The sequence below is a fragment of the Ascaphus truei genome, chromosome 11 (assembly GCF_040206685.1).
Source record: "Ascaphus truei isolate aAscTru1 chromosome 11, aAscTru1.hap1, whole genome shotgun sequence".
Classification (NCBI taxonomy): Eukaryota; Metazoa; Chordata; class Amphibia; order Anura; family Ascaphidae; genus Ascaphus; species Ascaphus truei.
In genome coordinates this window covers 26,952,360-26,965,587 of record NC_134493.1, presented here as the reverse complement: position 1 = coordinate 26,965,587, position 13,228 = coordinate 26,952,360, and the positions used below count along the sequence as shown (strand labels likewise).

General features: G+C 46.5%; 1 protein-coding gene across 2 annotated transcripts in view; it reads left to right on the top strand.

The window, feature by feature from the left end:
* The first annotated feature begins 6,131 nt into the window (after positions 1-6,131).
* The window catches only part of LOC142463092 (uncharacterized), a 291,163-nt gene continuing 284,066 nt past the window's right edge, over positions 6,132-13,228 (top strand). Inside the window, exon 1 of one of the 2 annotated variants that reach the window (XR_012787370.1) lies at positions 6,132-6,328. Coding sequence is in view for 1 of the 2 variants with exons in the window: in XM_075565366.1 (XP_075421481.1) it covers positions 6,277-6,328 (52 nt within the window). In the remaining variant the exon portion in view is untranslated. The remainder of the gene's footprint in view (positions 6,329-13,228) is intronic. The other variant, XM_075565366.1, reaches the window with a different exon arrangement.

Below are 13,228 nucleotides of genomic sequence, written 5' to 3'. Positions count from 1 at the left end.
GCAAAATAGAAGCTTAAGTTTTTGACTAAAGGTGGAAGATGGAAAATAACAGGATTTCTGCCATCAACTTCATCACTTGTAGTTCAAAACTTGGAGTGGGTCAGGTTATTAAAAATAACCCAAAATAGCCCAAACCAGAAGTACTGTCCCGTGCTCCTGATTTTTTACTTGATTAATCCATTTTTTTTTAAAGAAAGCTATATTAAAATAAGAAAAAATGGTGCATGAGACGGCATAATGAATAGCAAGTTAATAGCAAGTTAATAGCAAGTTAATAGCAAGTCCCTAATTGATACACCGAACATTACTCTACCTGCCTATAAAGGCCATGGTTGTTTCGCAGTCAGTTAACTTAGAAGATGCAGGAACTCATACAGATGTGGTAAAGAGCTCAAGAAGGTTATTCTAATTAACCAATGGTCAGCGTCACATCTGCAGTGTAAGTACTGTATGTAAGACTGAGTGCCTCTTGTTAGATATTCCTTGCATACCTAACCTGTGCACTATATCAGATCATCAAACAGGACACTCTGCTTGACCTGAAGTCATGGGCAGTCTGAGATATCCCTCAGCAACATTAGTAAGTATTAGTGTATTATTACTGGCGTCCGAGACCTCCTGTACATATATAGAGTGGAAACAGGTCATGTTTCACGAAATACACTGTTGCCCCTATTCAGTTTGCCTGAAGCGGTTTTACACGGGCTCAGGAAGATTTCAGTCCCATTGAAATGAATGAAGCTTACATGTTGCAGGACAAGAAGTTGACAACTTCACATATTGAATAGGAACGAATGTCTCAGCCTGTGAGCCCAAGGTTCCAGGCTCTACCTCTCAGACCCCCAGGTTCCAGGCTCTACCTCTCAGACCCCAGGTTCCAGGCTCTACCTCTCACACCCCCAGGTTCCAGGCTCTACCTCTCAGACCCCCAGGTTCCGGGCTCTACCTCTCAGACCCTCAGGTTCCAGGCTCTACCTCTCAGACCCCAAGGTTCCAGGCTCTACCTCTCAGACCCCCAGGTTCCAGGCTCTACCTCTCAGACCCCCAGGTTACGGGCTCTACCTCTCAGACCCCAAGGTTCCAGGCTCTACCTCTCAGACCCCAAGGTTCCAGGCTCTACCTCTCAGACCCCCAGGTTCCAGGCTCTACCTCTCACACCCCCAGGTTCCGGGCTCTACCTCTCACACCCCCAGGTTCCAGGCTCTACCTCTCACACCCCCAGGTTCCAGGCTCTACCTCTCAGACCCCCAGGTTCCAGGCTCTATCCTCTCAGACCCTCAGGTTCCAGGCTCTACCTCTCACACCCTCAGGTTCCAGGCTCTACCTCTCAGACCCTCAGGTTCCAGGCTCTACCTCTCAGACCCTCAGGTTCCAGGCTCTACCTCTCAGACCCCCAGGTTCCAGGCTCTCCCTCTCACACCCCCAGGTTCCTGGCTCTACCTCTCAGACCCCCAGGTTCCAGGCTCTACCTCTCACACCCCCAGGTTCCAGGCTCTACCTCTCACACCCCCAGGTTCCAGGCTCTACCTCTCAGACCCCCAGGTTCCAGGCTCTACCTCTCAGACCCCAAGGTTCCAGGCTCTACCTCTCAGACCCCAAGGTTCCAGGCTCTACCTCTCAGACCCCCAGGTTCCAGGCTCTACCTCTCAGACCCTCAGGTTCCAGGCTCTACCTCTCACACCCTCAGGTTCCAGGCTCTACCTCTCAGACCCCCAGGTTCCAGGCTCTACCTCTCACACCCCCAGGTTCCAGGCTCTACCTCTCACACCCCCAGGTTCCAGGCTCTACCTCTCACACCCCCAGGTTCCGGGCTCTACCTCTCACACCCCCAGGTTCCAGGCTCTACCTCTCACACCCCCAGGTTCCAGGCTCTACCTCTCAGACCCCCAGGTTCCAGGCTCTACCTCTCACACCCCCAGGTTCCAGGCTCTACCTCTCACACCCCCAGGTTCCGGGCTCTACCTCTCAGACCCCCAGGTTCCAGGCTCTACCTCTCACACCCCCAGGTTCGAGGCTCTACCTTTCAGACCCCCAGGTTCCGGGCTCTACCTCTCAGACCCCCAGGTTCCAGGCTCTACCTCTCAGACCCCCAGGTTCCGGGCTCTACCTCTCAGACCCCCAGGTTCCAGGCTCCACCTCTCAGACCCCCAGGTTCCAGGCTCTACCTCTCACACCCCCAGGTTCCAGGCTCTACCTCTCACACCCCCAGGTTCCAGGCTCTACCTCTCACACCCCCAGGTTCCAGGCTCTACCTCTCAGACCCCCAGGTTCCGGGCTCTACCTCTCAGACCCTCAGGTTCCAGGCTCTACCTCTCAGACCCCCAGGTTCCAGGCTCTACCTCTCACACCCCCAGGTTCCGGGCTCTACCTCTCACACCCCCAGGTTCCAGACTCTACCTCTCACACCCCCAGGTTCCAGGCTCTACCTCTCAGACACCCAGGTTCCAGGCTCTACCTCTCAGACCCTCAGGTTCCAGGCTCTACCTCTCACACCCTCAGGTTCCAGGCTCTACCTCTCAGACCCTCAGGTTCCAGGCTCTACCTCTCAGACCCTCAGGTTCCAGGCTCTACCTCTCAGACCCCCAGGTTCCAGGCTCTCCCTCTCACACCCCCAGGTTCCTGGCTCTACCTCTCAGATCCCCAGGTTCCAGGCTCTACCTCTCACACCCCCAGGTTCCAGGCTCTACCTCTCACACCCCCAGGTTCCAGGCTCTACCTCTCACACCCCCAGGTTCCGGGCTCTACCTCTCACACCCCCAGGTTCCAGGCTCTACCTCTCACACCCCCAGGTTCCAGGCTCTACCTCTCAGACCCTCAGGTTCCAGGCTCTACCTCTCAGACCCTCAGGTTCCAGGCTCTACCTCTCAGACCCTCAGGTTCCAGGCTCTACCTATCAGACCCCCAGGTTCCAGGCTCTCCCTCTCACACCCCCAGGTTCCTGGCTCTACCTCTCAGACCCCCAGGTTCCAGGCTCTACCTCTCACACCCCCAGGTTCCAGGCTCTACCTCTCACACCCCCAGGTTCCAGGCTCTACCTCTCACACCCCCATGTTCCAGGCTCTACCTCTCACACCCCCAGGTTCCGGGCTCTACCTCTCACACCCCCAGGTTCCAGGCTCTACCTCTCACACTCCCAGGTTCCAGGCTCTACCTCTCAGACCCCCAGGTTCCAAGCTCTACCTCTCAGACCCCCAGGTTCCAGGCTCTACCTCTCAGATCCCCAGGTTCCAGGCTCTACCTCTCAGATCCCCAGGTTCCAGGCTCTACCTCTCAGACCCCCAGGTTCCAGGCTCTACCTCTCACACCCCCAGGTTCCAGGCTCTACCTCTCACACCCCCAGGTTCCAGGCTCTACCTCTCACACCCCCAGGTTCGAGGCTCTACCTTTCAGACCCCCAGGTTCCGGGCTCTACCTCTCAGACCCCCAGGTTCCAGGCTCTACCTCTCAGACCCCCAGGTTCCAGGCTCTACCTCTCAGACCCCCAGGTTCCAGGCTCCACCTCTCAGACCCCCAGGTTCCAGGCTCTACCTCTCACACCCCCAGGTTCCAGGCTCTACCTCTCAGACACCCAGGTTCCAGGCTCTACCTCTCAGACCCCCAGGTTCCAGGCTCTACCTCTCAGACCCCCAGGTTCCGGGCTCTACCTCTCAGACCCTCAGGTTCCAGGCTCTACCTCTCAGACCCTCAGGTTCCAGGCTCTACCTCTCAGACCCCCAGGTTCCAGGCTCTACCTCTCACACCCCCAGGTTCCATGCTCTACCTCTCAGACACCCAGGTTCCAGGCTCTACATCTCAGACCCCCAGGTTCCAGGCTCTACCTCTCACACCCCAAGGTTCCGGGCTCTACCTCTCACACCCCCAGGTTCCGGGCTCTACCTCTCAGACCCCCAGGTTCCAGGCTCTACCTCTCAGACCCCAGGTTCCAGGCTCTACCTCTCAGACCCCCAGGTTCCAGGCTCTACCTCTCACACCCCCAGGTTCTGGGCTCTACCTCTCACACCCCCAGGTTCAAGGCTCTACCTCTCAGACCCCCAGGTTCCAGGCTCTACCTCTCAGACCCCCAGGTTCCAGGCTCTACCTCTCAGACCCCCAGGTTCCGGGCTCTACCTCTCAGACCCTCAGGTTCCAGGCTCTACCTCTCAGACCCTCAGGTTCCAGGCTCTACCTCTCAGACCCCCAGGTTCCAGGCTCTACCTCTCACACCCCCAGGTTCCAGGCTCTACCTCTCAGACCCCCAGGTTCCAGGCTCTACCTCTCACACCCCCAGGTTCCGGGCTCTACCTCTCAGACCCTCAGGTTCCAGGCTCTACCTCTCAGACCCTCAGGTTCCAGGCTCTACCTCTCACACCCCCAGGTTCCAGGCTCTACCTCTCACACCCCCAGGTTCCAGGCTTTACCTCCTACACCCCCAGGTTCCAGGCTCTACCTCTCAGACCCCCAGGTTCCAGGCTCTACCTCTCAGACCCCCAGGTTCCCGGCCCTACCTCTCAGACCCCCAGGTTCTGGGCTCTACCTCACGCCCCGTTCTGTGTATAGTGATAATGCATTCACTTGAATGGAAGTTGGTGCATTAACTGGGGGTTACCCCGCGTTTATCTAGTGCTCCTATCCATTGTGTTGTGAAGCTGTCTTACTTTTGCTCAGAGAAATTGCAGCCCTATTCAAATGAATGGGGCAACAATCTTCTCCAGCGCGTGGAAGACATCACAGCATATCAAAAAGGGGCCTACATGTTGTTTGCAGTGGAGGGCAAACATAAAAGATCCCAATGGGTTGCAGACCCCTGTGGCACTAAAGGGTTAAAAGACCCATCCTTTTCTGTTACAAAATAGATACATCAGCATATTATAATGGTGTTTAAAGAGGCAAACCAAGAAGCCCTCTCCCCTCCCCCCCCCTCTCATTTTTGTGTATTGTCTTTACATTGCATTGAAGCAGGAGGTTTCTGGAGCTGAACCGCAGTCATTTCGGCTCTGGCGACCCCCTGCTTCCGGAGATACAGGCCTCTGTAGGGGGTGCCGGTAGCAGCTCTGCTTGGCTACCAGGATTCGGGTAATGGCGGCGCATCAAAGCTCCGGCGCCTTGCAGGCCAATAGGAAGCCGCGACGTCATCAGGTTGGTTTCCTATTGGCCCGCGTGACGCGGGAGCTTGACACTTTGCCAAGATACCAGCACCCCCTTCGGATGTACGAATCTCTGGTAGCTGGGGGTCTCCGGAGCTGAAATGAAGGGGTTCAGCTCGGGAGACCCCCTACTTCAAACCTACGTTAAACAAAGTGCACAAATTGCTCCTTTAAGAGCGTTGTACCCGTGTTTAAGAGCGTTGTACCCGTGTTTAAGAGCGTTGTACCCGTGTTTAAGAGCGTTGTACCCGTGTTTAAGACGAGTGTGCTGTTTTCAATTAAGAATAATACTACTACATTTTTATAACACTTTACCAACGGCAAAGGAATAATTAGACGGCAGTGATCATTTAAAAAAAAGCCATTTTGGAAAGAACTTTAATTAGGAATAAAAATAATAACTATGACACGACCCAGCCCCCTCTCTCCCTCCCAAAAACATACTGTACTTAGAATAGCTATTGGTGAAGCCAGCGTTTCCATCCACTCGGGACCTTTATCAGTGTAATGGGAGAAGGTTAATATTCCTTTGTTTTATTCAGCAGTGTTTTACACATAGGAGAAGCCGTCATGTTCTGCCTGCATGAGCTGCTATTTGTAGCTATATGTTATTTATATGGTTGTCACCTGTATTACTGCGCTATATACATTAATGGCGCTATATAAATAAAAACATACATATACGTACATGGGACTGGAAACTGGCTCTCAATCCTTACAAATATCCATACAGGACGGGAATTATAATAGGCCATTATCTTGCTGGGGAAGCAAAGGTTCTGTCCGCCCAGTTGGTTTGAATGTATCATACATCCCCCTCTGTTTACTGCAGACTCTGTATTACCATGGATGCTACAGTATGCAGCAAGATCCCCCACTTGTTTTCACAGGATTGGAGTTTATCTCTGATTGGTTGGAAGTTTTCCCTTGGGCAGGCTGGGGGATACAACTTGCTCTGAAGGTTCTGATAGGCTGTGTTTTGATCTTGAAGACCCCATCCCTCCAGCCTGCAGCCCCTTCCTGCAGAAGTGGGGTGGAAATTAAGCAGCCTGCGCTTTGTGAAGAAGGTTTTCATTCACTGCTGGGCTCAGAGCTCCCTTTGAGAAGAGGACCAATGTTGCTTTGTTGGAACTAAGGAGGGGAGTTTTTGAGCATGGAGCTCCATGCTGTTTTTCTCTGGGCTGTTGTAGCAGGAGCTTTTGGCAGTAAGTGAAACATAAAACTTATCTCTCCTTAACCAAACTGCAGTTACTATACACATGTAAAAGTGACTTTTTATTTGCATGTTGTTACATAAGTAGGGGGATATTTATCATATTGCTCTGGCTGCAAATACAAAGCAAGGATGAAAATGTAGTTGAAAGACATCATCTTTTATTTCTTTGAATAAATCTGGTGTTGTTTTATGTTTTATGCACCAGTATGTTTGTATACTGTATGTAAAGCATGTGACAATGTAAAATTCTGCATTCATACCTTAGCTGGGAATGGTTTGGTGCTCTAGTTATAAATGTGTAAAAATCCTGAGTGTGAGCCTAACATACTTGCTGCTTCAGGCGGTGTAACTCAGCAGCTACAATATATCCTTATATTACAAAGGTAACATTATCTATTGTTACAGTTTACAGCTCAAACTGCTGAGAATATTGGCAACAAATTATCACAAACAGTAAAGTGTTACAAAGATCTTGCACTGCTGGGGAGGTGTGCTATAGACATCAAAGGATGCTTTAAAAGTAATTAAAAAAGTTATTAAAAGTTGAATAATAATAATAATAATAAATACAATAAGTATTATCTAATACTGCAGAACTGATTTATTTTTAAAAAAAACCCCATAAGATTTCACATGTTTTGCTGCTTTAAACAACTAGGTATTTGTAACCATGTATTTGTAACCATGTATTTGTCATCATAACTCTGTGCCCAGGACATACCTGAAAACGAGAGGTAGCTCTCAATGTATTACTTCCTGGTAACACATTTTATAACTAAATAAAATAAACAAAGCAGTGGCACTGTGTCCTATTTCAGGGGGCTCTACTTCCGTTAAACATGGGGAACACCTTTTATTTTAAATGATTCTTAAAAAGTTTATTTAAATAAAAGAATATAGGAAAGTTGTTTTAATCGATGTTGTTTAAAAATAAAGTTGGTGTCGCTCCAGTTTTGCATTAAAAAAAAAAAAAGGAGTGTCGTCGCTCTGCACCTCTACAGCCCCTCCGCAGTAACTCCCACCGGGGTAATTTGTCCGGGGGTCTGTTTTTAATTTAGAATCCCCATGAAACTGTAGGTCTGCAATGTAAGGCATGCCGTCTCTGCCCAATATCCAGCCGTAATGCACAGTGACAGGTAGCAACCGCTTGCCCGTGTTATGTTACAGGAACTTTGCAGTCGCACGTATAGATTGGAGCTCGCATTCGTAGACACACAACGGACATGAAAAGGCACTATAACCTACAGTGTGTCTTGCTGCTGTTTGGTATTGGTTAGAGTTTTTAATCGTTTTGCAGACTTTTGTGATAATGCATCGGGAGGCCTGGCAATTACGCCAGTGCTTATTTGAACCCATGCTTTCTTCACCACTTCACCTCCAGCAATGCCGGCAAAACATTACCATGGGTGCCTGCATTGCACCATGAAAGGGGTTAAAGGAGTCACATTTTTAATATTAGCTATTTTAATATGTAACCGCCATCTATTTTTGTTTTTAGATCTTCTAAATTAAAGTTTAATATATAAGGGAAAAGGAGCGGCTCAGTGAGTAACTGACTGGCACTGAGTTTGAAGCAGGGGAGCCTGGTTCAGTTCCCGGTGTCGGCTCCTTGTGACCTTGGGCAAGTCACTTTATCTCCCTGTGCCTCAGGCACCAACATCATAGATTGTAAGCTCCACGGGGCAGGGACCTGTGCCTGCAAAATGTCTCTGTAAAGCGCTACATAAAACTAGCAGCGATATACAAGAACATGCTATTATTATTATAAAGTGAATAACAATAATAGCATGTTCTTGTATAGCGCTGCTAGTTTTACGTAGCACTTTACAGACACGGTATATACAGTGTTGTTTTTTTAAGATTGTCTAAATTAAACTTGAACATACATATAAACATTGAAAAACAACAATGTATATACCGTCGCAAAATAGACGCACAGAAGAGAGTAAGTGCGTCTGTGCGTCTGTGCGTCTGTGCGTCCATGTATAAAACCCACACAACATGAAGCTGGGAGTGGTGGAGAGTTTGAATGTTGTTTGTGGCACATATGCAAATGACATGTAATATTAAACTAATTAAGTATGAGACAATTAATCAAGAATGAGAGTGGTGTGTGCCATAAATGTGTCAAAATGATCACGTTTTTCTTGGCATAAAGAACAATGCAAACACATTTGCAAACAATTCTTCATGCATCCATATGTATGAGCATGGCTCACATCATACAACGGATAAGAAGACGTGCTCCAGCGGTAAGAACATGAGTAAGGACACCAACATATGCAGCCAATGATTTTAGGGGATTTTTTGGGACACCATGCATTCTTTAACTTCAGTTCTGTATATACAGTATGGCCCCACAGTATTTCTGTTTTATTATTTTTTTTTAAACCTAATTGCACTTTATTAAATGGAATATGCCTCACCCTTGCAGTGCCAGGTGTCCGGCGGCAGCACTGTGGCCCCACACCTCCGGCACTTCTGCGTTATGTGATCACTCTAGAAGTGGAGTGGATGCGGGAAATGGGAGTGCCGGAAATCGGTTTCAATCGTACTGGCTGTTCCAATAGAGCGGCCAGTCTAATGACCACATAGAAAATGAGTAAAGGCCTAGAACATACAGGTACCCCATGAGGCCTCTTTAAAGATTACATCTACTGTATGTTGGAGAAACCAAGATGGCCAGAAACAGTGGATCATTAGTGCTAGACTTGTGATAATGTCGATTGTGTATTTTCAGCACAACTTCTGTCCTCGAGGGAGGTTTCAGCACATCGTCTTGGTTACACTAAATTGGAGATACTGCCTTTGTGTTTATTGTCTGGGGGGGGGGGGGTTTAACATTTCTAGTGGCAGTGACTTGTGTTTCGTTGTTGATTGTTTTTCATTTTGTCAAATTGAATTGACAACAAAAGATTAAAGAAAAAAAAATGTAAGTACCATTCTGATTATCGGCGATACAGAAAATAAATGACGCTTCCTTTCGGTGGGATGCAGCAATGCATAGCTTCACAATCTGTCTCCCAGAATATTTATTTTAAATATTTTTCCAGGAGAAATACTTTGAGATTAATTTGTTCTTTTCAAGTTTTCTGTTTGGGGGCAATTGCTCAGTCAGTATTATGGGGTCATGTACAAATACTACAAAGTCTCACAAGTTCCAAAAAACTGTGTGGTGCTCAGAGAATCCTGGACAGATTCGTTGAATTTTGTTTAACGATATCAGTGCAGGATACTGATGTAGAATATATAGCAGGTAAGTATCCTAACCCACACACCTAACTGAAATTATCCCACATGCTTCAGTGAAGATGCAAACACAGACGTGTGTCCAGAAGGAGGGCGTGTATATAGTAAGGGTCAGGGCCTGAATAATATCAGTGCGGATATAATATGTGACTCACGTGACCTTTCGGAGGCCAAATTAGAAATCCTGGTGTCCTGAGGTACCTGGTGTGCAATCCGCTGAAGGTAGAACATCAGCTCCTCTTTAACATAACGTCCTGTTTGAGCCCTGAATTCAGGGATCTAGTCCTTAGGGTTCTGTACCCCTCAGCGTCAGCAGCTTTGTACTTGTATGTGAGCAGAAAGGGGGGAATGGGGGTTCTATGCAGATGGGAAAAACTCCTAAACAGATCCAATTGTAAAACCAAGTAGTGTCAATAATGATAGGGAAGGTGTTGCATACTGAGTGCCATTACAACGCTCCAATATGTGTCTCTGTGTAGAAATTAGATTTATTAGGTAGAATAGGGCATTTTTTCATAACTTCAAATAAATTGAAGAAAAGGGTAAATAACATTTTTTTTAAAATCTAAATAAATGTTATAATAAAATCAAAAAGTGCAAACCCTCAAATAAAAGTGTTAATCAAGTCTCAAGCAAAGAATGGAAAATATTCTCACAGTCTAGTCAGATCGCACAAATAAATGCCAGCAGGGAGTCACATGCTCATTACATGGTTACACTGTAACACTGTTACACTGTTACACTGTTACACTGGTACTCTGGTACTCTGGTACTCTGGTACTCTGGTACTCTGGTACACTGTTAGCGGTCTCTTTTCCTGGAAATAATTGACTTTCAAAAGGTGGAGTTTGTTTTTCAAAAAAATACCCAGTGCAGCAGTGACCCGCAACGTGCACAATTGGGGCTAAAATCTACTTTCCGCTCAGTCCCCCTCAACAGCTCATATCACCTTTGCAATCATTTAAAAATATTTCAGGGCTTATTCTAGATCTGCCAAAGGGGATGGTGAATTTGGGCCAAATACAGGCTGTCCGGCTGCTTTGGCGGATATAAACTAAGCTCTTTGGGGCAGGGACTCATTTTCCTAATATTTCCTTTTATCTGTAGCGCTTATTCCCATTGTGTCCTATAGTATTATGTCCCGGTTGTTACTGCTGTGACGCGCTGTGTACGTGGATGGCGCTATATAAATAAAGATATACACAGAATAAGCTCTTTAGGCATTTAAGACATTGGGAACCAGGCACAGAAGGCCAACATTTTTTTTAACGCTATGTTATCTCAATTTAAGGTATCGATATCCGTAAAGAATATCCTCAAAGGGGCTTAGCGCTACGATGTCCTGGCATTGTCCTTAAAAATAGCGGATCAATAAATTTTTACGACCGTTAGGCCTACTTATATGCAAATCATATGGTAATGAGCAGTTAACCTGACAACGGAGATCATCGGACCTCCGTTAATGTTAGCGCATGGGAATAACCTTACAATATTTAACACCTTTCAAAAACTGTCCTTACTCACATCCAGACTCTGGGTATTATTATTACGTTATTTCTACAAATAGCCTACAAAGGAAAAGGTCAGGTCTTAAGTGGTACCTATGCTGTACGAAGATTTGACTCCAGCACCTCTTTCTTGAGGACCTCCAAGCCCTGTTGGAGGAAGGTAACATTTTTGGGAGTTCTAAGTGATAAGGAATTAGAATATCTGTATAAACCATCAATTCCAATATTTCACCATCTCCCAAAGATCCATAAGACATTGGTCTCCGCCCCTGGGAGGCCGATAGTCGCTAGTATTGGATCTTTGGGTGATGGTTTATCGCGATATGTCAATCACTTCCTTCAACCCCTGGTACGTGACCTGTCATTATTTATTCTGGATAGTCGAGATTTGATTATCCAGCCATGTCGAGTGTAAAAAGAGTTTTGTGTGGGTCACACTTGATGTGACCTCTTTATATACAATAATTGACTACAATCAAGGGATGGCAGCTGTCCATTATTTTTTAGATCATTCAGATCTTTCACTGTCACAAAGCACTTTTATTTTGGATTCTATTCACTTTTTACTATTACACAATTATTTTCTTTTTGATGGGGTTTTCTATCTGCAAACAGGTGGAATGGCTATGGGCACAAGTTTTGCCCCCTCCTTTGCCAACCTTTCTATGGGTTGGTGGGAGTTGTTCCACATGTTTTGAGATGGAAACCCCTTCAGAGACCAATAATATTTTTTTTACAAACGTTTCATCAATGATTTGATTTTTGTATGGGATGGGGAAATTCCTTCCTTGTCAACTTTTATCAACACCTTGAACAATTATCAACTTCACTTACACTTTACACACATTTATAATCTTCAAAACATACACTATTTCGACGTATTTCATATATTGATCTCAATATGCAGATTCGCACAGATGTCTTTCGTAAAGAAAAATCCCGCAATACGTTTTTGCGTGCGGTCAGCTGTTATCCCAAGACCCTTCTGAATGTTATTCTGAAGGGTAAATTAATGAGGCTAAGGAGAAATTGTTCGAATTATGATGATGTCCTAACACAATCTAAGGATCTATATGACACGTTCATTGCCAAGGGTTATAGATCTCGGGCTCTGGAAGAAGCTAAATTTACTGATAGAGCTTCTTTGCTCAATTGGGTAAAGAGAAAACTCATCAGGAGGGACGTGCCTCCGTTAGAGGCGGTAATTGGATTCATTTGCTGGGCCGTAGGGAGAGGCACTGGATATATATGCTGGGGACCAGGGCAGCACTGGGACTCAATACCGATTGGGACCTTAGTAATTTCTTGTAGGAGTAATTTCCTGAGGGAATATTTTTTTATACTGTAGAATTATTTAGACAATCCCTTATGGAAGGTTCTTATGGAATTTCTGGTATTAATATTTACAGTGTTCGACAAACATATACATTTGCTCGCCCCGGGCGAGTGGATTTAACATCGTGGTGAGCTCCTATTGGCCCAAGCAGCACATGTTTGGTACTAGGTGGCGAGTAGATTTTTTTGTGTGGCGAGTAGATTTTTTGGTGATTTGTCAACCACTGAATATTTACATAGATGACCGAGTCCAACTCTCTGGAATATGAACAGTTGTGGTCCACTTACAGTGGTATCTGCTATTCCTGAATGATCTTTTTTATCTTTAGTTTGGGGAAATCATCATTTTTTGGACCTCACTCTGAATATTGTATATCTTTTCAATTCACTAGTACAGGCATACCCCGCATTCACGAACACAATGGGACCGGAGCATGTATGTAAAGCGAAAATGTACTTAAAGTGAAGCACTACCTTTTTTCCACTTATCGATGCATGTACTGTACTGCAATTGTCATATACGTGCATAACTGATGTAAATAACACGTGTGTAACAGGCTCTATAGTCTCCCCGCTTGTGCACAGCTTCGGTACAGGTAGGGAGCCGGTATTGCTGTTCAGGACGTGCTGACAGGCGCATGCGTGAGATGCCGTTTGCCTATTAGGCGATATGTCCTTACTCGCGAGTGTACTTAAAGTGAGTGTCCTTAAACCGGGGTATGCCTGTATATCGTCTGTAGACAAAACATTATCAGTCCTTATATTGCATATACCACATACAGGGAAATCAATAGGAA